Source organism: Gambusia affinis, linkage group LG10, assembly GCF_019740435.1.
Source record: "Gambusia affinis linkage group LG10, SWU_Gaff_1.0, whole genome shotgun sequence".
Taxonomy (NCBI): domain Eukaryota; kingdom Metazoa; phylum Chordata; class Actinopteri; order Cyprinodontiformes; family Poeciliidae; genus Gambusia; species Gambusia affinis.
The window spans coordinates 27,984,284-27,998,904 of NC_057877.1; the positions used below are offsets into that span (position 1 = coordinate 27,984,284).

The 14,621-nt window shown below is 37.2% G+C and overlaps 1 protein-coding gene and 1 long non-coding RNA gene across 3 annotated transcripts; one reads left to right on the plus strand and one right to left on the minus strand.

Annotated features, from left to right (window-relative positions):
* Positions 1-140: 140 nt before the first annotated feature.
* Positions 141-1,282, plus strand: LOC122838890. The gene is made up of 3 exons (XR_006371963.1): positions 141-359; positions 436-521; positions 610-1,282. It is a non-coding gene; the product is annotated as an uncharacterized LOC122838890 (long non-coding RNA).
* Positions 1,283-1,642: 360 nt separating this feature from the next.
* LOC122838803 lies at positions 1,643-14,314 on the minus strand. 2 transcript variants are annotated; one of them, XM_044129757.1, is made up of 15 exons: positions 14,006-14,311; positions 12,579-12,773; positions 12,391-12,465; positions 11,518-11,636; positions 9,944-10,082; positions 9,745-9,870; positions 8,533-8,567; positions 8,370-8,454; positions 8,086-8,294; positions 6,828-7,008; positions 6,304-6,387; positions 5,428-5,555; positions 3,972-4,213; positions 3,765-3,874; positions 1,643-2,661 (listed from the first exon to the last, which is right to left on the minus strand). In XM_044129757.1, the coding sequence occupies exons 1-15, from the start codon at positions 14,135-14,137 to the stop codon at positions 2,488-2,490; spliced, it is 2,034 nt and encodes a 677-aa protein (XP_043985692.1). In that variant the 5' UTR covers positions 14,138-14,311; the 3' UTR covers positions 1,643-2,487. The 2 variants fall into 2 exon arrangements, with proteins under 2 accessions (XP_043985692.1, XP_043985693.1); XM_044129758.1 differs by lacking the exons at positions 1,643-2,661; positions 3,765-3,874 and having other exon boundaries at positions 4,139-4,242; positions 14,006-14,314.
* Between the last annotated feature and the right edge of the window lie 307 nt (positions 14,315-14,621).

Sequence of the window (14,621 nt, forward strand, 5' to 3'; positions counted from 1 at the left end):
TACAAACGCAGCCCCAATAGCTACAACTGCTGCACCACCAAATACAACCGCTGCACCAACAACTGCAACTGCAGAACCACCAACTACAACTGCTGCACCAACAACTACAGCTGCAGAACCACCAACTACAACCGCTGAACCACCAACTACAACCGCTGAACCACCAACTACAACTGCAGCACCAACAACTACAACCGCTGCACCAACAACTACAGCTGCAGCACCAATAGCTACAACTGCAGCACCAACAACTGCTGCACCAACAACAGCCACTCCAACAACTACAATTTCAGCCCCAACAACTACAACCTTGTTATCATCTACATCTGCAGCTCCTCCTACTGGTCAAACTTCTAACGGTAAATAATTTTAAAAAAGCAACATATATTTTCTTTAATTAATCCACTGACCAACTGACTTTTAAAATCACTACAGGTTTGGAGTATCTGGCTCATCTAAACATGAAGTTAATATCTTATGGAGAGATCAGCAATGCAACCCTAGTTCATCTCATTGAACAGGTATGTGAACCAGAATAACCCACAAATTATTTGGATTTTCTTTTTTTAAAAATCATAAAATATTAACACTTTCATTCTCTTCATTTAGTTTTTCGGAGACCAGCTTCTTAACGGAACCGCCCACAAGGTGACGGTACGAAGCATTCAACGGGTTAGAGTTAACCCCTAGACAAATACAGCACCTACACAACCTGTTCTCTGTTATTTAACCACTATATCAATATATTGGAAACAATAACTGTTAATGACATTTATAATATTTGCTTATTTTAAATATTAACATTTTGTAAATTTAGGTCAGAAAACCTTCCCCCAGTCTAAAACAGTTAGAAATTATTTTTGTTTCAATGTCAGAGTCCGGAACAGAAAATCTGAGTTTTAATCAGTTTATAAATAACCTGCTTTCTGGAAAACCTTTATGAAATACCGTTTGTATAGTTTGTGTAGATTCAACGTAACTTTTCTGAACTCAATGATTTTGATTTTCACAATTGACTATGCAAAGTGTAAAAATGTGTCTTAGAATAAAAATGTGACAAAGAATTATATACATTTTCTAATCAAATGTTTATTTTTTTATTGTTTTTCTGCAGTCTAATTTAGTTGAGTTTATTTTTGCTGATGTAGAATCATTTTAAAACTCATTTTGAACTAAATTGTTTTTGTTGATTACTTCATAATATTTATTCTAATATACATTTTGATTGTATTTTAATCTTTTCAGCTTTGTAGTTAAAGTACAATTAAAGAATTTGTGTGAACTGCAAGTCGTTTAGCTTTATGTTACCTCAATACAAAAACCCAGTGAAAGTGGAAATATAAAGAATTTTCTGAGCTTGAGAAGTTAAAAATTTGCAAGAAAAATACTAAAATTTTTAGATTTGAAATTTTCAAGAAAATAAAAAACTTGTGCAGTTGAATTAAATATCATCTCAGTATATTTATTTTGTTTTTCTGCTTGGATAGAAACAGAAAAATAAAGACTTACGTAGTTTGTGACATTTAATGTATATTTAATTAAATATATATTTAATTAAAGAGTTTGTTTTCTTTTAATCTTAATTTATTTCAAATTCCAAGTGAATTTTCTGCTCTTTTTAAGCCTTGAGAGAGAAAATGATCCAAACAGATAAAAATGGAATATGCAATAAAAAAAGAAACCAGTCCAACAGCCTCAGTACAGATTTCTAGTAAGATATCTGTTGACAAAATACAAATACAAAATATAATACTGGTATGTTTATGATTTCAGGACTTATACAGGACACTTTCTTACATTCAATAAGGAAAAACATCTTTAATCAAAACTAAACAAACTGTTGACAAAATTCTGCTTTATTTTCCGTTTGGCTTTTTAATCAGCTGAAATAATAAATCAGATATAATTTATAGTTTCACCTGAATGTTTTAAATGTTTTAGGCTTCAATTTAAATAAACAAAACTCTGAAGATTGAATTGGATAGTGTACGATAATGACAATATAGAACAATGTATTAATTTTAATTTTTAATCTTGCAGAGCGTGGTTCAGAGGCTACAAAGCGTACATAAGGATGGGTTGAAGTATATTTACATTATTATATTCTGGGCTACTTGAAAATTATTTAATTTTTCCTCCTGCAAGGTTCATTTGTCAAACGTATTCATGCAAAGTGCAGATTATTTACCTTAAATTAACTTTATTACAACATTTTTGCAACCTTAACAAGTGTACTTTGGAGCAAAGAATTAAATATACATTAAATGTTAAAAATAAAATAAAAGTGATAAAACTTTATGTAGACCACCTTCAAATTCCCAACTGTGGAATTACACTGTGAATTACAAGATTATGTATATGAATAACATTTTTATTGTTGTGATAATTGACTTGAATCAACATCTAGGGTTTGGAGAAAAACTCTTTAAATGAGTTGAGCAGACAACATGCATGCTCAGACATCGGTGAGAATAACTACGTCATAATTTAAGGAGAGATTAGATCTGCGCCTGCATGCAAACATCTTCCATCCAGAGTTGTGTGTAAGGTTCTGTTCAGCAGCACCAGCAGGTCCAAAGGTTCTGGGACTCCTCTGGGCAGAAACAGCTCCAGAGAATCCTCAGCAGCGTGAGGGAGAATCGGGTCGGACGAGATCGAGTCCTGGCAAAAATAATAAAAACAAACAGAGAGATTCAGTCACATTAAGTGGAAAATGTCTGGGCCAGTTTAGTGGAAAAATCTTCACACCTTAGAAATAGAAAGTAACTGAAGGCCTGAACACACCAGGGCCGGACGGAGATTCATTTATTCTTAATTATGAGAATAAAATCAGGACATGATGACAATGAGGTCACAACAGGAACAAATTACTAGAAAAAAAAAAAAAAGTTGCTTTAATGAGAACAAAAGTTCAACAGGTAAAAATCTGGCATTTTCTGTCGGATTATTTTTTTTTATGTTCATTTCACAGTCTGATAATAATTTGCTGATATTTATTCAGATTAATCACGTCCATCTGTAAAACTGATAGTGAAAGTATAACTTCACAAGATCCCCAACATGACCTTTTTCTCATAAAATTACAGTTTCATTGTTCTAATATTACAACTTTATTCCTGTAATATTATGAATTTAGTCTTTTATTAATATTACTTGATTTTCTATGGCTGTTTTTTATATTATTACATATTTACCCTTATGAATTTATTCTCATCATGACTGTTTTCTCATATTATTACTTTATTCTAATGGGTTTATTCTCATATTACGACTTTATTCTGGTAACATGACCACTCTGGTAATTTTTGGCACCAATAATCCATCAATATCAGCGCCGGGCGTTCAGAACTCCATCCATCCATTTTCTTTACACCCTTCTTCCCTAAATGGGGTCGGGAGGGTTGCTGGTTCCTCTCCAGCTGCGTCCCGGGCGAGAGGCGGGGTCACCCTGGACAGGTCGCCAGTCTGTCGCAGGGCAACACAGAGACATACAGGACACACAACCATTCACACACACACTCACACCTAGGGAGAATTTAGAGAAACCAATTAACCTGACAGTCATGTTTTTGGACTGTGGGAGGAAGCCGGAGAACCCGGAGAGAACCCACCATGCACAGGGAGAACATGCAAACTCCATGCAGAAAGACCCCGGGCCGGGAATCGAACCCAGGACCTTCTTGTTGCAAGGCAACAGCTCTACCAACTGCTCCACTGTGCAGCCCCCAACCAATAATCACTGATTATTAATCGCCGACACCAACCTGTGAGTAAAAACGCAAAGAGATGAATTTGGGGAAACCAAGAGGAGGAAGACGATTGGTTCCTGTGATGAAGAAGAGGAGGTCTTCGAAGGAAAAATACGTTTCACCGTCTGATGCAACATGAGGAGGAAACACGTTGGTTAACGGTTCATCACAGCTCAGCCGGTGTGTGTGTGTGTGTGTGTGTGTGTGTGTTCCTGTGCTCACCGCTGACCATCCTTAGGACGGTTTCCCACTGAGCCGCTGTGGTTTCCTCAGCTCCCCTCAGGTCAGAGTCCGGATCGCTGAAGCAGAACCTGAAGAGGCGTCTGAAAGCCTCCAGTCTCGGCGCCGGCCGCTCCGAACCGGTCATCACCGGCAGAAACGTTTCCCAGTGCGACTTGACCAGATCCCACAGCCCCCCGCAGCTGTTCAAGCCCTCCAGGAACTGGGAGATCATACTGGCCACCCTGGAGTTCAGGAGGCAGTCAGACTGGAGCTGCATCTCCACCAACCACAGAAATGTCCAAATTGAAATGAAGAAAATAGATTTGGTTCTTGGAAACAACCATTTAGAAAAAAACTCAACTTTTTGGATAAGCAGGTTTTGCGTTATGATGAGGCGGATTGCAGATCGCAAAACTACATTTTTACCAAAAAAATTAATTAAAAATCTGAAATGATGAAGTCTCAGACATTTTCTAGAAGACAAACATCTTCTTGAAATTTGAACTTCTTTCACATTTCTAAAATTAATCCCAAAATTTCTGAGTTTTTGGAGCTCAGAAAATCCCTTGTTTTTTTTTCTAGACAATTTCTGAGATTAATCTCAGATTTCAACATCTATTCTAAAGAATTTCTAAATTTTTTTAATTTCTGACATTTTTCCTCACAAATTTACATCTTTTCAAACTTAAATTTCAATGTTTCAAGAAACTTTCTGAGATTAAAGTCAAAATTTCTGAGGGGTTTTTTTATGCACAGTTTCAACTTTTGGAGCTTAAGAAATGTTCTCGTTCTTTTTCTAGAAAATTTCTTTGATTAGCATCAAAACCACGACGGCATATTGGCCCAAATTTCAGTCAAAACAATAGAAATTTTCAAGAACTAAAAAAATTATTCTGAGCAATAAAAAGTTTTTTAAAAAAACTCAAAATTTAGAGGAAAAAATTTTTAATTTCCAGAAAAATGTTTAATTTTTTTCCACAAATTTCCCACTTATTTCTAGAAAATTTCTAAGATTAATATAAGCATTTTTTATTTCCCTCCTCCCCCCACCAGGGGGTCTTTTGTGGCTCTAGTGTCCGTTATATGACAGTAGGCTGACAGGAAGGGGGGAAGAAGAGGGAGGAAGACATGCGGATAAATGTCGGCCGGGTCTGGGAATCGAACCCACAACGGCTGCGCTGAGGCCTGAAGGCCTCCAAATGTGGGTCGCGCTGTCCACTACACCACCGCAGCACGGCCTAATCTAAGCATTTCTGAGTTTTTTTGTTACATTTACAGCGCCCGTCATACATTTATTATTTGATGTAACCATAACGGCAAAACTGTCTGGTTTTTTGTTGTTGTTGTTTTTGCATTAACAGAATACTGACAAATATTTGCACAGATTTGAAAACTCAGCTTTTGGCAGCAGCAGCCGACCAAACTGACAGCTGCCGTTCAGATGAAAGGCTCAGACCTGTGGTAGACGTGGTGCTTCACCAAACGGGCGTAAACGTCTCTGGAACTGGCCGGATGGATCCCACAGCCGGACAGCCAGTCAGACAGGCTGGGAGAGAGACGCTTCACGTCGCTGCAGCTCTGCAGCTGGGAGAGCAGAGCAACAACACACAGTTTCATTCAGGCCGATAAACTGAGGCTGCATGACGTCCACAGAGAAAAACAGGGCGACAACGGGATCACAGTCACCCTGTGATGAATTTAACGCTTCACTTTGACCCAGAAAACAGACGTGACAGTCAACGGGTCGGCAGAGGAGAGGAGTAACTAGTTAAAGTAACTTTTTTTGGGAAAAAAAATACTTTTAGGAGTATTTTTACTACTTTTTACTTTTACTGGAGTAAAATTTCTGGATTTTCTACCCACTGAATGAAAATCAACCATTTTTTAAACAGTAATTCAAACACACCTGCAGTTTTTATTAAAGTTTCATAAGTTTTTTTATCAAAAGAAACTGAATTAGAAACATTTTCTTTTGCCCAATTTTATTATGTTTTGTTACTTATATGAATTATTGTCATTTTGGTTCTTAAAATAATATTTCCACTTATCCTTTTATTTTTGTCCATTTGATGATGTAATTTTTTAATATTAAATGATTGATCAAATACATTTTTCCTCTTTTTGAGTAATTTCTTTGACGGCTGCTTTTAACTTTTACTTCAGTAAAAATATATTGAAGCAGTGCTACTCTTACTTCAGAATAGTTTTTGGCTCCTCAGCTGTCATTTATGTGCAGTGCAGGCTAAGCATTTTATTTATATTTTCATAAACAAACATTGAAATAAGCCGTGAGTGTTAATCAGGATGATTTCAGATTGTGTGTGCGCTCCACCTCCTGCAGTCGGAGTTGAGCTTCAGCATCAACGACGTCGCTCCAGTTAAAATCCTCCAAAGATGCACTTTGGCAACACATCAGCTGCAGGAACAAACAGAGAAAAACATTTCATACGACTATGACCTGCTGCAACCGTGCATGCAATGATCTGCACAAGTTCTGAATGCAAATGTGGTTTTAACTCGTTTATTGTTATCATATTATAAATGACGACTGTTTTCCTAAAGCATTTTCAGCTAAATTAAATAATAATGTTGAATCATATTCATTAAAAAAAGTAATGAATATTTACTGGTATGCTTTATTCTTTTTATGTAGCTACACGATTAAAAAGTGCAATTTATAAACATTTTATTTAACCCATTAATCAGAACGCCAGCGTGCCGTTTTTAAATATGTATGTATTAAAAGTCAAACATATTTAAGTCCGTCACCATTAAATAAAAACATTCAGCTCTTTCAGTTTTTGTGCGTAGCTTCAGATTTCAACAGATTCATATTTGAAATGGTTTCTGTTGAACCTGGTAGAGGGCGGGGTGCAGACAGCACGGTCCAGGTCCTCCATGAGCCAGCGACCAGCCAATCAGAACGCCCGCTTCATAATACGACCCGTCGTCCAGCGCTGTGAGGTCATAGGTGAAAAACAAACGCTCCGGATGACCCTCAAAAACACAACTCTGCTGCAGCTCCAGGAGGGTCAGCCTGAACGGAAGAAATCATCTTGGGATGTAAAATCTTCATCGCTCAAAGATAATGACCAATTAAAACACACAGGACCAGCGGCGCCCCCTGCTGTCTGGCGGTCAAACTACAACACCAAAGCCAAACCAGTCTCAAACTGTGGTCCGCGGGCGCCCCCTACTGGTCCGCAAGGTACTGCAGGTAAACGACCGTTTATTTACCGGGAGCTGAGGTCAAAGTGCGACGCATCCAGCTAGCTTACCAAAGGATTGTGTTTAAAAATAATAATGGATTTCGCTTCAAACCGGGTCTGTCCAAAGAAAAACTGAAGATACCGGTGGAAAGAAAACAACTCCAGGATTATTTTTATGTGATCAATAAAACCAGCTGAGCGAACGGCCGGCCGGCTCTATGCGAACGGCCGGCTCTATGCGAACGGCCGGCTCTATGCGAACGGCCGGCTCTATGCGAACGGCCGGCCGCTCTATGCGAACGGCCGGCCGGCTCTATGCGAACGGCCGGCCGGCTCTATGCGAACGGCCGGCCGGCTCTATGCGAACGGCCGGCCGGCTCTATGCGAACGGCCGGCCGGCTCTATGCGAACGGCCGGCTCTATGCTCTATGCCAACGGCCGGACTCAAATCTCCGTTGGTCAGAACCGATCTTTGGTTTTTACCACTTTTCTTGCTCATAATGCTCTGCTCACATGTCAGCTATTGTTCTTATTTACTTAAAAATGACTCAAGTTAATTAAATACAGAAATAATAAATGGATAATTTTTATATTTAATGCCAAGTTTTGTTTCTGCCAAAGCAACTCAAGTCTATTTTTCTTTTATATTACAAATAGCTCTCAAATGTTATTAATGTACACAACACTTGGTAGTAAATAATTTTAAAAACTTTTTTTATGTGACTTTATTGGAGAGGTTAGAATCCACTTTCAGAATCTGCAAATAACTCAAAATGTTAACTGTTTCTGAAAACAACACTGCTCTAAGCAGACTCTAATAGATTTAAATACATTTTAATCTAGTTAATGACGAGAATAAAGTGAATCAGTGGTTGAAACCGTAACATCCAGGGGCGAATCCAAACCTGAAGAACTCTCTGAGAGCTTCGTCACGGCAGAGCGTCTGGTCTTCGCTGAAGGAAACTACAGGTGTGGACCTGAAGCAGAATCCTGGTTTCCTGACCTCCTTCAGGGCAGCAGAAAGGACGTCTCCTCTGCTCACCTTCAGGACAGTTTCTCCGTTTGTGTTTTCTAGTCTGAATAACCTCAGAATGGTGTCCAGGTTGAGGGTGAGCTGCACAGGAAACAGGAAGTGAACAGAAAGTCTTTCTTTTTGACCAATCAGATTTTGCATCAGACTTTAACTGACCCTCTCTGGAGCCTGGCAGACATAAGGCTTGTTCTGTCCCACTGGACCGGGACTGCTTCTGCTGACCTTTGACCCTGAATCCTTCCTGTGAACGTTCAAATTTTAAAACGGCTGTATTTATTTCATTTTTAAGTTCCCACTCACACAAACAATGTTTTCTTACCTTTTTAAGACAGATGCTTTGCTTTCATATTGTGCCTGTTGGTGTAAAAACAAACAAGTTGAGCGGTGCAGTGAGAAAAAAATAAAACATTAAATATACTTGACAGAAATTTAGTTTAATCTAATTCATTAATATTTCACCAATTCACAAAAAATATTGTCTTGAGGGAGCAAACAAAACAAAAAACAATCCAGACAAATTAAACTTCATTTTGATCTTTATGAGTCAAATTCAGTTTGTTTGGATTGGTAACAAAGTCTTTATACTGCAGACACATTAAAAAAAGTTGAATATTATTGAAAAATTCTTTTATTTTAGGAAGTTAATCACAAAGTGAAACCAGGGGATGTTTGAAGCCTTTATTTCTGTTAATTAGAATAATTTTCCATTTAAAGCTGTTGAAAACATCTACAATTAAAGCATTACATATGACCAATACTATTTTTTAAAACAGAAATAAGGGTTTAATAAAAAGTATGTTTTACACCTAAAACCTACCTGTTTTATTTTATTTTTTTTTACAAAATATACTTTTAATCTGACAAACGAGACTCACTGGACGTATTTTCTAATTTTCTGTTTGAGTAAGGAACCTAGTCACTGATTTAATAAAACAATAAAACCCCGACAGTAAGTTTTATTCAAAAACTCTTAAAATTAATCTGAATAATGAACTTACCTTTTTGATAAATGAGAATAATTGGACTGAATTGAGTTTGTGCCTCAAGATGAAATTTGTTATAAATTTATGCTACATAAATAAAATAAATTCTTGCAAAATTATCTTAAAGTTAATGATTACAGCTTCAATCTGGAAACCAGTTTAAATGCAGCTCCAGTAACTACAGGTGCATCTCAACAAATTAGAATATTATTGAAAAGTTCATTTATTTCAGTAACTTAATTCACTAAGTGAGACGTATTATAAAGGATTACTGTACACACAAACTGATGTTTTCTGCCTGCAGCTTAACGAAAACACAGCACTTAGTATTAAACTATTATGGCACACTTATAAAAAACGTTTTGATATCAGAAAAGTCCTAAGTGAAATGTGTACTACGTTCTTTTAAAAGGCATTTTTATTAAAAGGCATTTTTAATCCTGCACAGGAACACATCATGTACTGAGACATTCTTGTATGAATAATGAAGATATAAATCTGCTGTAGACAGAAGATTAATTTAAAAACTAAAACATGTTGTGTTGTACCTGTTCAAAGCTGTGGTGACTAAATATATACAAAGCACCGTGTTCGCTGATCCGGAGGACTTGCTCTCCAGTCCAGCCCTCTGCAGGACAATCAGGGACAAACAGCACTTTGGCGCTCTGCACGCTCTGAAACACACACACGTTCAGGCTTCAAATGGAGGTTCAAACGCATTTTAGAGCAGAACAACCCGACACCAACCTGTAGATACGTGAAGGAAAACTTTTGTCCTGGTTTCTTTACAAACTGGGGCTGAAAAAGCGACGCCAGGCGACTCTGCATCTGATTGGCTGACCAGCTGGAGTCGACCGTGATGCGAGCCGCCAGAGCCGTTTGTTTACTTAAATATAAAGAACAAACATGAACTGAGAAGCAGATTGTGCAAATATATTAATTGTCTGTGTAGATTGCAATGTAATGGAACTATTTTATGTGTAAGGTTACGTTGGAGTAGAACAAGGAAGTGACGTTATATAGGAGAGCGGTAAAGCCGACTACACACTGTTCAGCAGCCCGAGAATGTGTTGGTGTTATGTTCAACATTAAAGACGTTCAAACGCAATACTGGTGACATCCTTGACTCGACATAACACTACAGAGATAACTCTTAAAGCCGAAGCGTGTAACTTTTAAAAATAAGTTTGATCCATATTTATTAAAACTGTAGTGACGGATGAAGCGCTCCGCTCAAAAACAACCAATCAGTCGAAAGAGAGAGAGAGTGTGTGTCTTCGAGCTAGTAAACAACTTCCTGTGTGCTGATAAATATGCTAATGTTGAAAAAACAACTCACTATTACAGGAAAATCGTTTATCTGCCGTTATCTGTGGCTATGCTAACTACTTTTAGCATGGATGGCAGGCTTCTGTTTCTTCTTTTGTGTTTTACTGGCGGTTGTCAAACCAACTTAATTTGCATTTACCGCCGCCTACCGGACAGGAGTGTGGGCGGCAGTGATAACCCAGAGAATCCACCAGTTTTACTCACGTGACGTGAAAGTAAAACGTACAGGACAGTAAAAAATACCGTTTCATTTAATTTAAATTCTGATTATCGTCAACAGAAAGAAGCTTTCCACTCACTAATATCAGAGGCAGTCAGAGTTCTTGTTGTAGTAGTAGCCAAATTTATGCTAAAATAAGAGTAGCACTGCTACAAGATACTTCACTCAAGTAAAAAGTACACATCCAAGAAATTATTCAAATAAGAGTAAAAAAATATTTGGTAAAACGTCTAGAGTAACTCATCAAATTAATCATTTAATTAATAATCAGATGGACCAAAGTTTAAATTTTGGTATTTTAAGAACCAAAATGACAATAATTCATATTTAAAAAAATTAAACCAGGCAAAAGAAAATGTTTTCAGATCAGTTTCTTTCAATGAATAACTTGAGACTTTAATAACAACTGCAGGTGTGTCTGTCTGGCAAATTTTAGTTTTTGTTGTTTTGTTTTTGTTCCGTAGGTAGAGAATTTATCAATTTTACTCTAGAGTAGAAATACTTCATAATAAAATCACTCAAGTAAAAGTAAAAAGTACAGCATAGTAAAAATACTTATAAAAGTACATTTCTTTAAAAAAAAAAAAAGTTACTCAAATGTAATTGAGTAAATGTAACTAGTTACTACCCAACTCTGGTCACAACATAATTTTAACAAGTATGTAAAAAACATTTTTTCTTATAAAAGTTGGATGCGGCAGCCTTAAGTTTAGATATTTAAATGAATTGGTGCTTCATGTGAAAATGCATTGTGTTGACATCCAGGCCTCACCTGTCCAGCTGCTCCAGGTATTTTTCCTTTGGGAGACAGATCACGTCTTTAACCACATGTCTGCTCTTCTGTGGTTTCAGTTTCTTCCATTTAAGGTGACGAGGTTTGTTTGGGGATGACTGAAACATAAAACATGAAGCAAAGCTGCAGCTCTGCAACAAACATCACATCTACCAAAAACACGACAGAAATGTGCAACAAAAATATTCCAGAAATTTTTAAAAAATCTCGTTGAGTTTGACCTTTTGATAGACAAACATTTATTCTATGGATTCTGATCTGACTGCAAATTACTGACCATTAAAAGTGCTGCAGCAGTTTAGACAATTTCATAAAATCTCTACTTTTTATATAAATTATGTTTTCATATCTTTCTCTTTTCTCTCTTTCTGCCAAAAACTGGATGATAAAAGTCTTCAGCCTGGTATTTTCAGCTTTGTTTACATTTACTTTACAATTAATTGTATTTGTCGTTTCTGTTTTGTTTATTAAATTGGTGCTTCATGTGAAAATGAAGCACAAATTCAAACTGTTTAACACAGGGGTGGGCAGTCCTGGTCCTGGAGGGTCGGTGTCCTGCAACTCTTAGACGTCTCCCTGGTCCAACACGCCTGAATCCAACAGCTGAATCACCTCCCAAGTGCAGCCAGGTTCTCCAGAGTCCTGCTAATGACCTCATTATTTGACTCAGGTGTGTTGAAGTAGAGACACATCTAAAAGTTGCAGGAACCTGGACCTCCAGGACCAGGAGTGCCCACCCCTGGTTTAGCATCATGAGACAGTTACATTTACGCACCAAGTGAAAACATTTCTAAAAATGATATCTTGTGGTTGTGATTTGATCAAGAGAAAGTGAGAAAACCTGAGACTGACCAGGGCGGCGCAGTCAGAGTCGCCGGATTTCATCTCGACCAATTCGATGTCAGAAAGCCTGATGGGCGGAAAAGACTGGAGGACAGGAGAAGACAGCAAAGAAAAACTGACTTTAACTTTACATGCGTCATGTGAAAATAGGAATATTTTAACTTGAAAAATAAAAAGCATTTCTTCTCATCTCTTGCCTCCATCTCGATGTGTGCGTCATCTGTTATGTCGAAGATGTGCGAACAATAAGTCGTCTCCTTGACAACGGGACGTTCAGTTTTTGGTTCTGCTGGTGGTTTGGTTTTGATCTCGACTAGCAGGTCTTCCTCCTCCTCCTCCTCTTCCTCCAGGTCAGGGGCCAGAGGATGCTCCAGGTACTGGAACCTCTGGGTCTAGCAGGGGAAACGGGTCTGGAGTTAGTCAAGACGAGTAAATAAATGTATTGGATGCCTGAAGTTTAAAAAAATTGACAGGATTTTAACTTTTACTCAAACAGATTCATTCAGTTTTTCTGGGAAATGTGTTTCGTCCTTTTCTTGTTCCTCTGTTGACAGTAACTAAGAAAATTTGCTCCATTATGGATGAACGCAGTCCAATGATCCAAAAAGAAAATAGGCTGAATTACCGGCATCGTCTTGGTTATATAAACACAGCAAAACCAAAACTGTTCCAGGAAGAGAGCTTGTTTAGCTCGTTTGTGACTTTGATCAATGAAACTGTAACCTCTAAACAACTTTACAAAAATGTCTCTTTACATCCCAGATAAATTAATTTGCTTTACTTTGAAATAAAGAGTCTAATTCAAAATATTTACACAAATGGACAGACATAGATGTGCTGAATAATGAAGGGCATTATGTCACGGTAAATTTTAAAAAAGGCAGTCAGAAGGATTATTATCTTTACCACCATGCACCATTTACATTAATCAGTTTTGCATTTCTGGGGCCTTAAGAGATTAAAATTTTTCTTATTAGGAATTGAACTAATCCGCTAATAGCTGGTTTATTTAGCGCGTTAGCTTTAAAACCATTTGAACCTGGTTATCTAGGAGACATTTAGCAGAGTTGGTGAGTAACCAATTACATTTACTTGAGTAACATATTTGAAAAAAGAAATTACTTTTAGGAATATTTTTAGTTTTACTTTGAGTAATTTGATGATGAAGCATTTCTGCTATTATTTGAGTTAAATTTCTGAATTTTTCTACCAACTGAATGAACAACAAACACGTTTTAATCAAAGATTCACCAGACAGACCTGCAGTTTCTGTTAATGTTTATTAAGTTTTTGTGGAAAGAAACTGATCTGTAACCTGACAATAATTCACATAAACAAAGAATAATAAAATCAAGTAAAAAAATGTTTCCAAATGAGTTTCTTTCAATAAAGAAACTTAGAAAACTTTAAGAGAAACTGCAGGTGTGTGTGTGTGTGTGTGTGTGTGTGTGTCTGGTGAATTTTTAGTTGTTTGTTTTTCATTCAGTGTGAAGAAACTTCAGAAATTTTACTCAAGAGCAGAAATACTTCTTAATAAAATTACAGTGTAGTAAAAGTAGATATTTTTAAAAAGTTACTCAATACCCAACACTGTAGATCTGAAGTTTTATCTTGAAGAACGAACCTGTTCAGAGGTTTGTTTGTTCTCTTTTTCCTGCATCGTCATGGTCACAGTTTCTTCTTCTAAAGAGAAAAGCCTCATTTCGATGTTTTCTGCGATTCCCAGCAGCGCCGACTTTTTGTCACAAAGCTTCATCCTGTTCCAGAGAAACAAATCCAAGTTCCTCCTTAAAATCTGCCCCAGTTGAAGTTTTAGCCTCAAACGAAGGAAGTTTCCAGGTTTAGCAGAAGCAAAGGAGTTGATGAAGCCTCATCAGCTCAAGCTGAGGTCTATCAGGGGTCAAAGGTCACATTTTACTCCCTCTTCTCATTGATTCTGGTGACTGCCTAGTCTCTGGAAACGCAGCTACTGATTCAGCCGTGTATACGTGACTTTTTTATTGATGCGATTAATCAATTTCTGCTTGCAGATCATTCAAATGTAACCTTTGTGACAGAAAAATACACAAACATTTCATCAAATAAAGAACACTCCTTGAATTTTGCCTGAATGTTGATTTTAGAGAATGTTAGACTATTTAAAGCTGTAATCTCAGGTCTGGGGTGAAGTTTTGATTAGTTGTTTGCTTAAAGTCTTGGGAAGAGAAACGGATGACTTCAGTCTTCCATCAGCAACTAAA

Coding starts and splice junctions, on each gene's coding strand:
- LOC122838803 (XM_044129757.1), bottom strand. CDS start 14,137: ATGAAGCTTTGTGACAAAAAGTCGGCGCTGCTGGGAATCGCAGAAAAC. Junction 10,083..11,517: donor TACCTGGAGCAGCTGGACAG/GTGAGGCCTGGA, acceptor TTTATATTTAAG/TAAACAAACGGCTCTGGCGG. Junction 8,455..8,532: donor AAAGCATCTGTCTTAAAAAG/GTAAGAAAACAT, acceptor GAACGTTCACAG/GAAGGATTCAGGGTCAAAGG.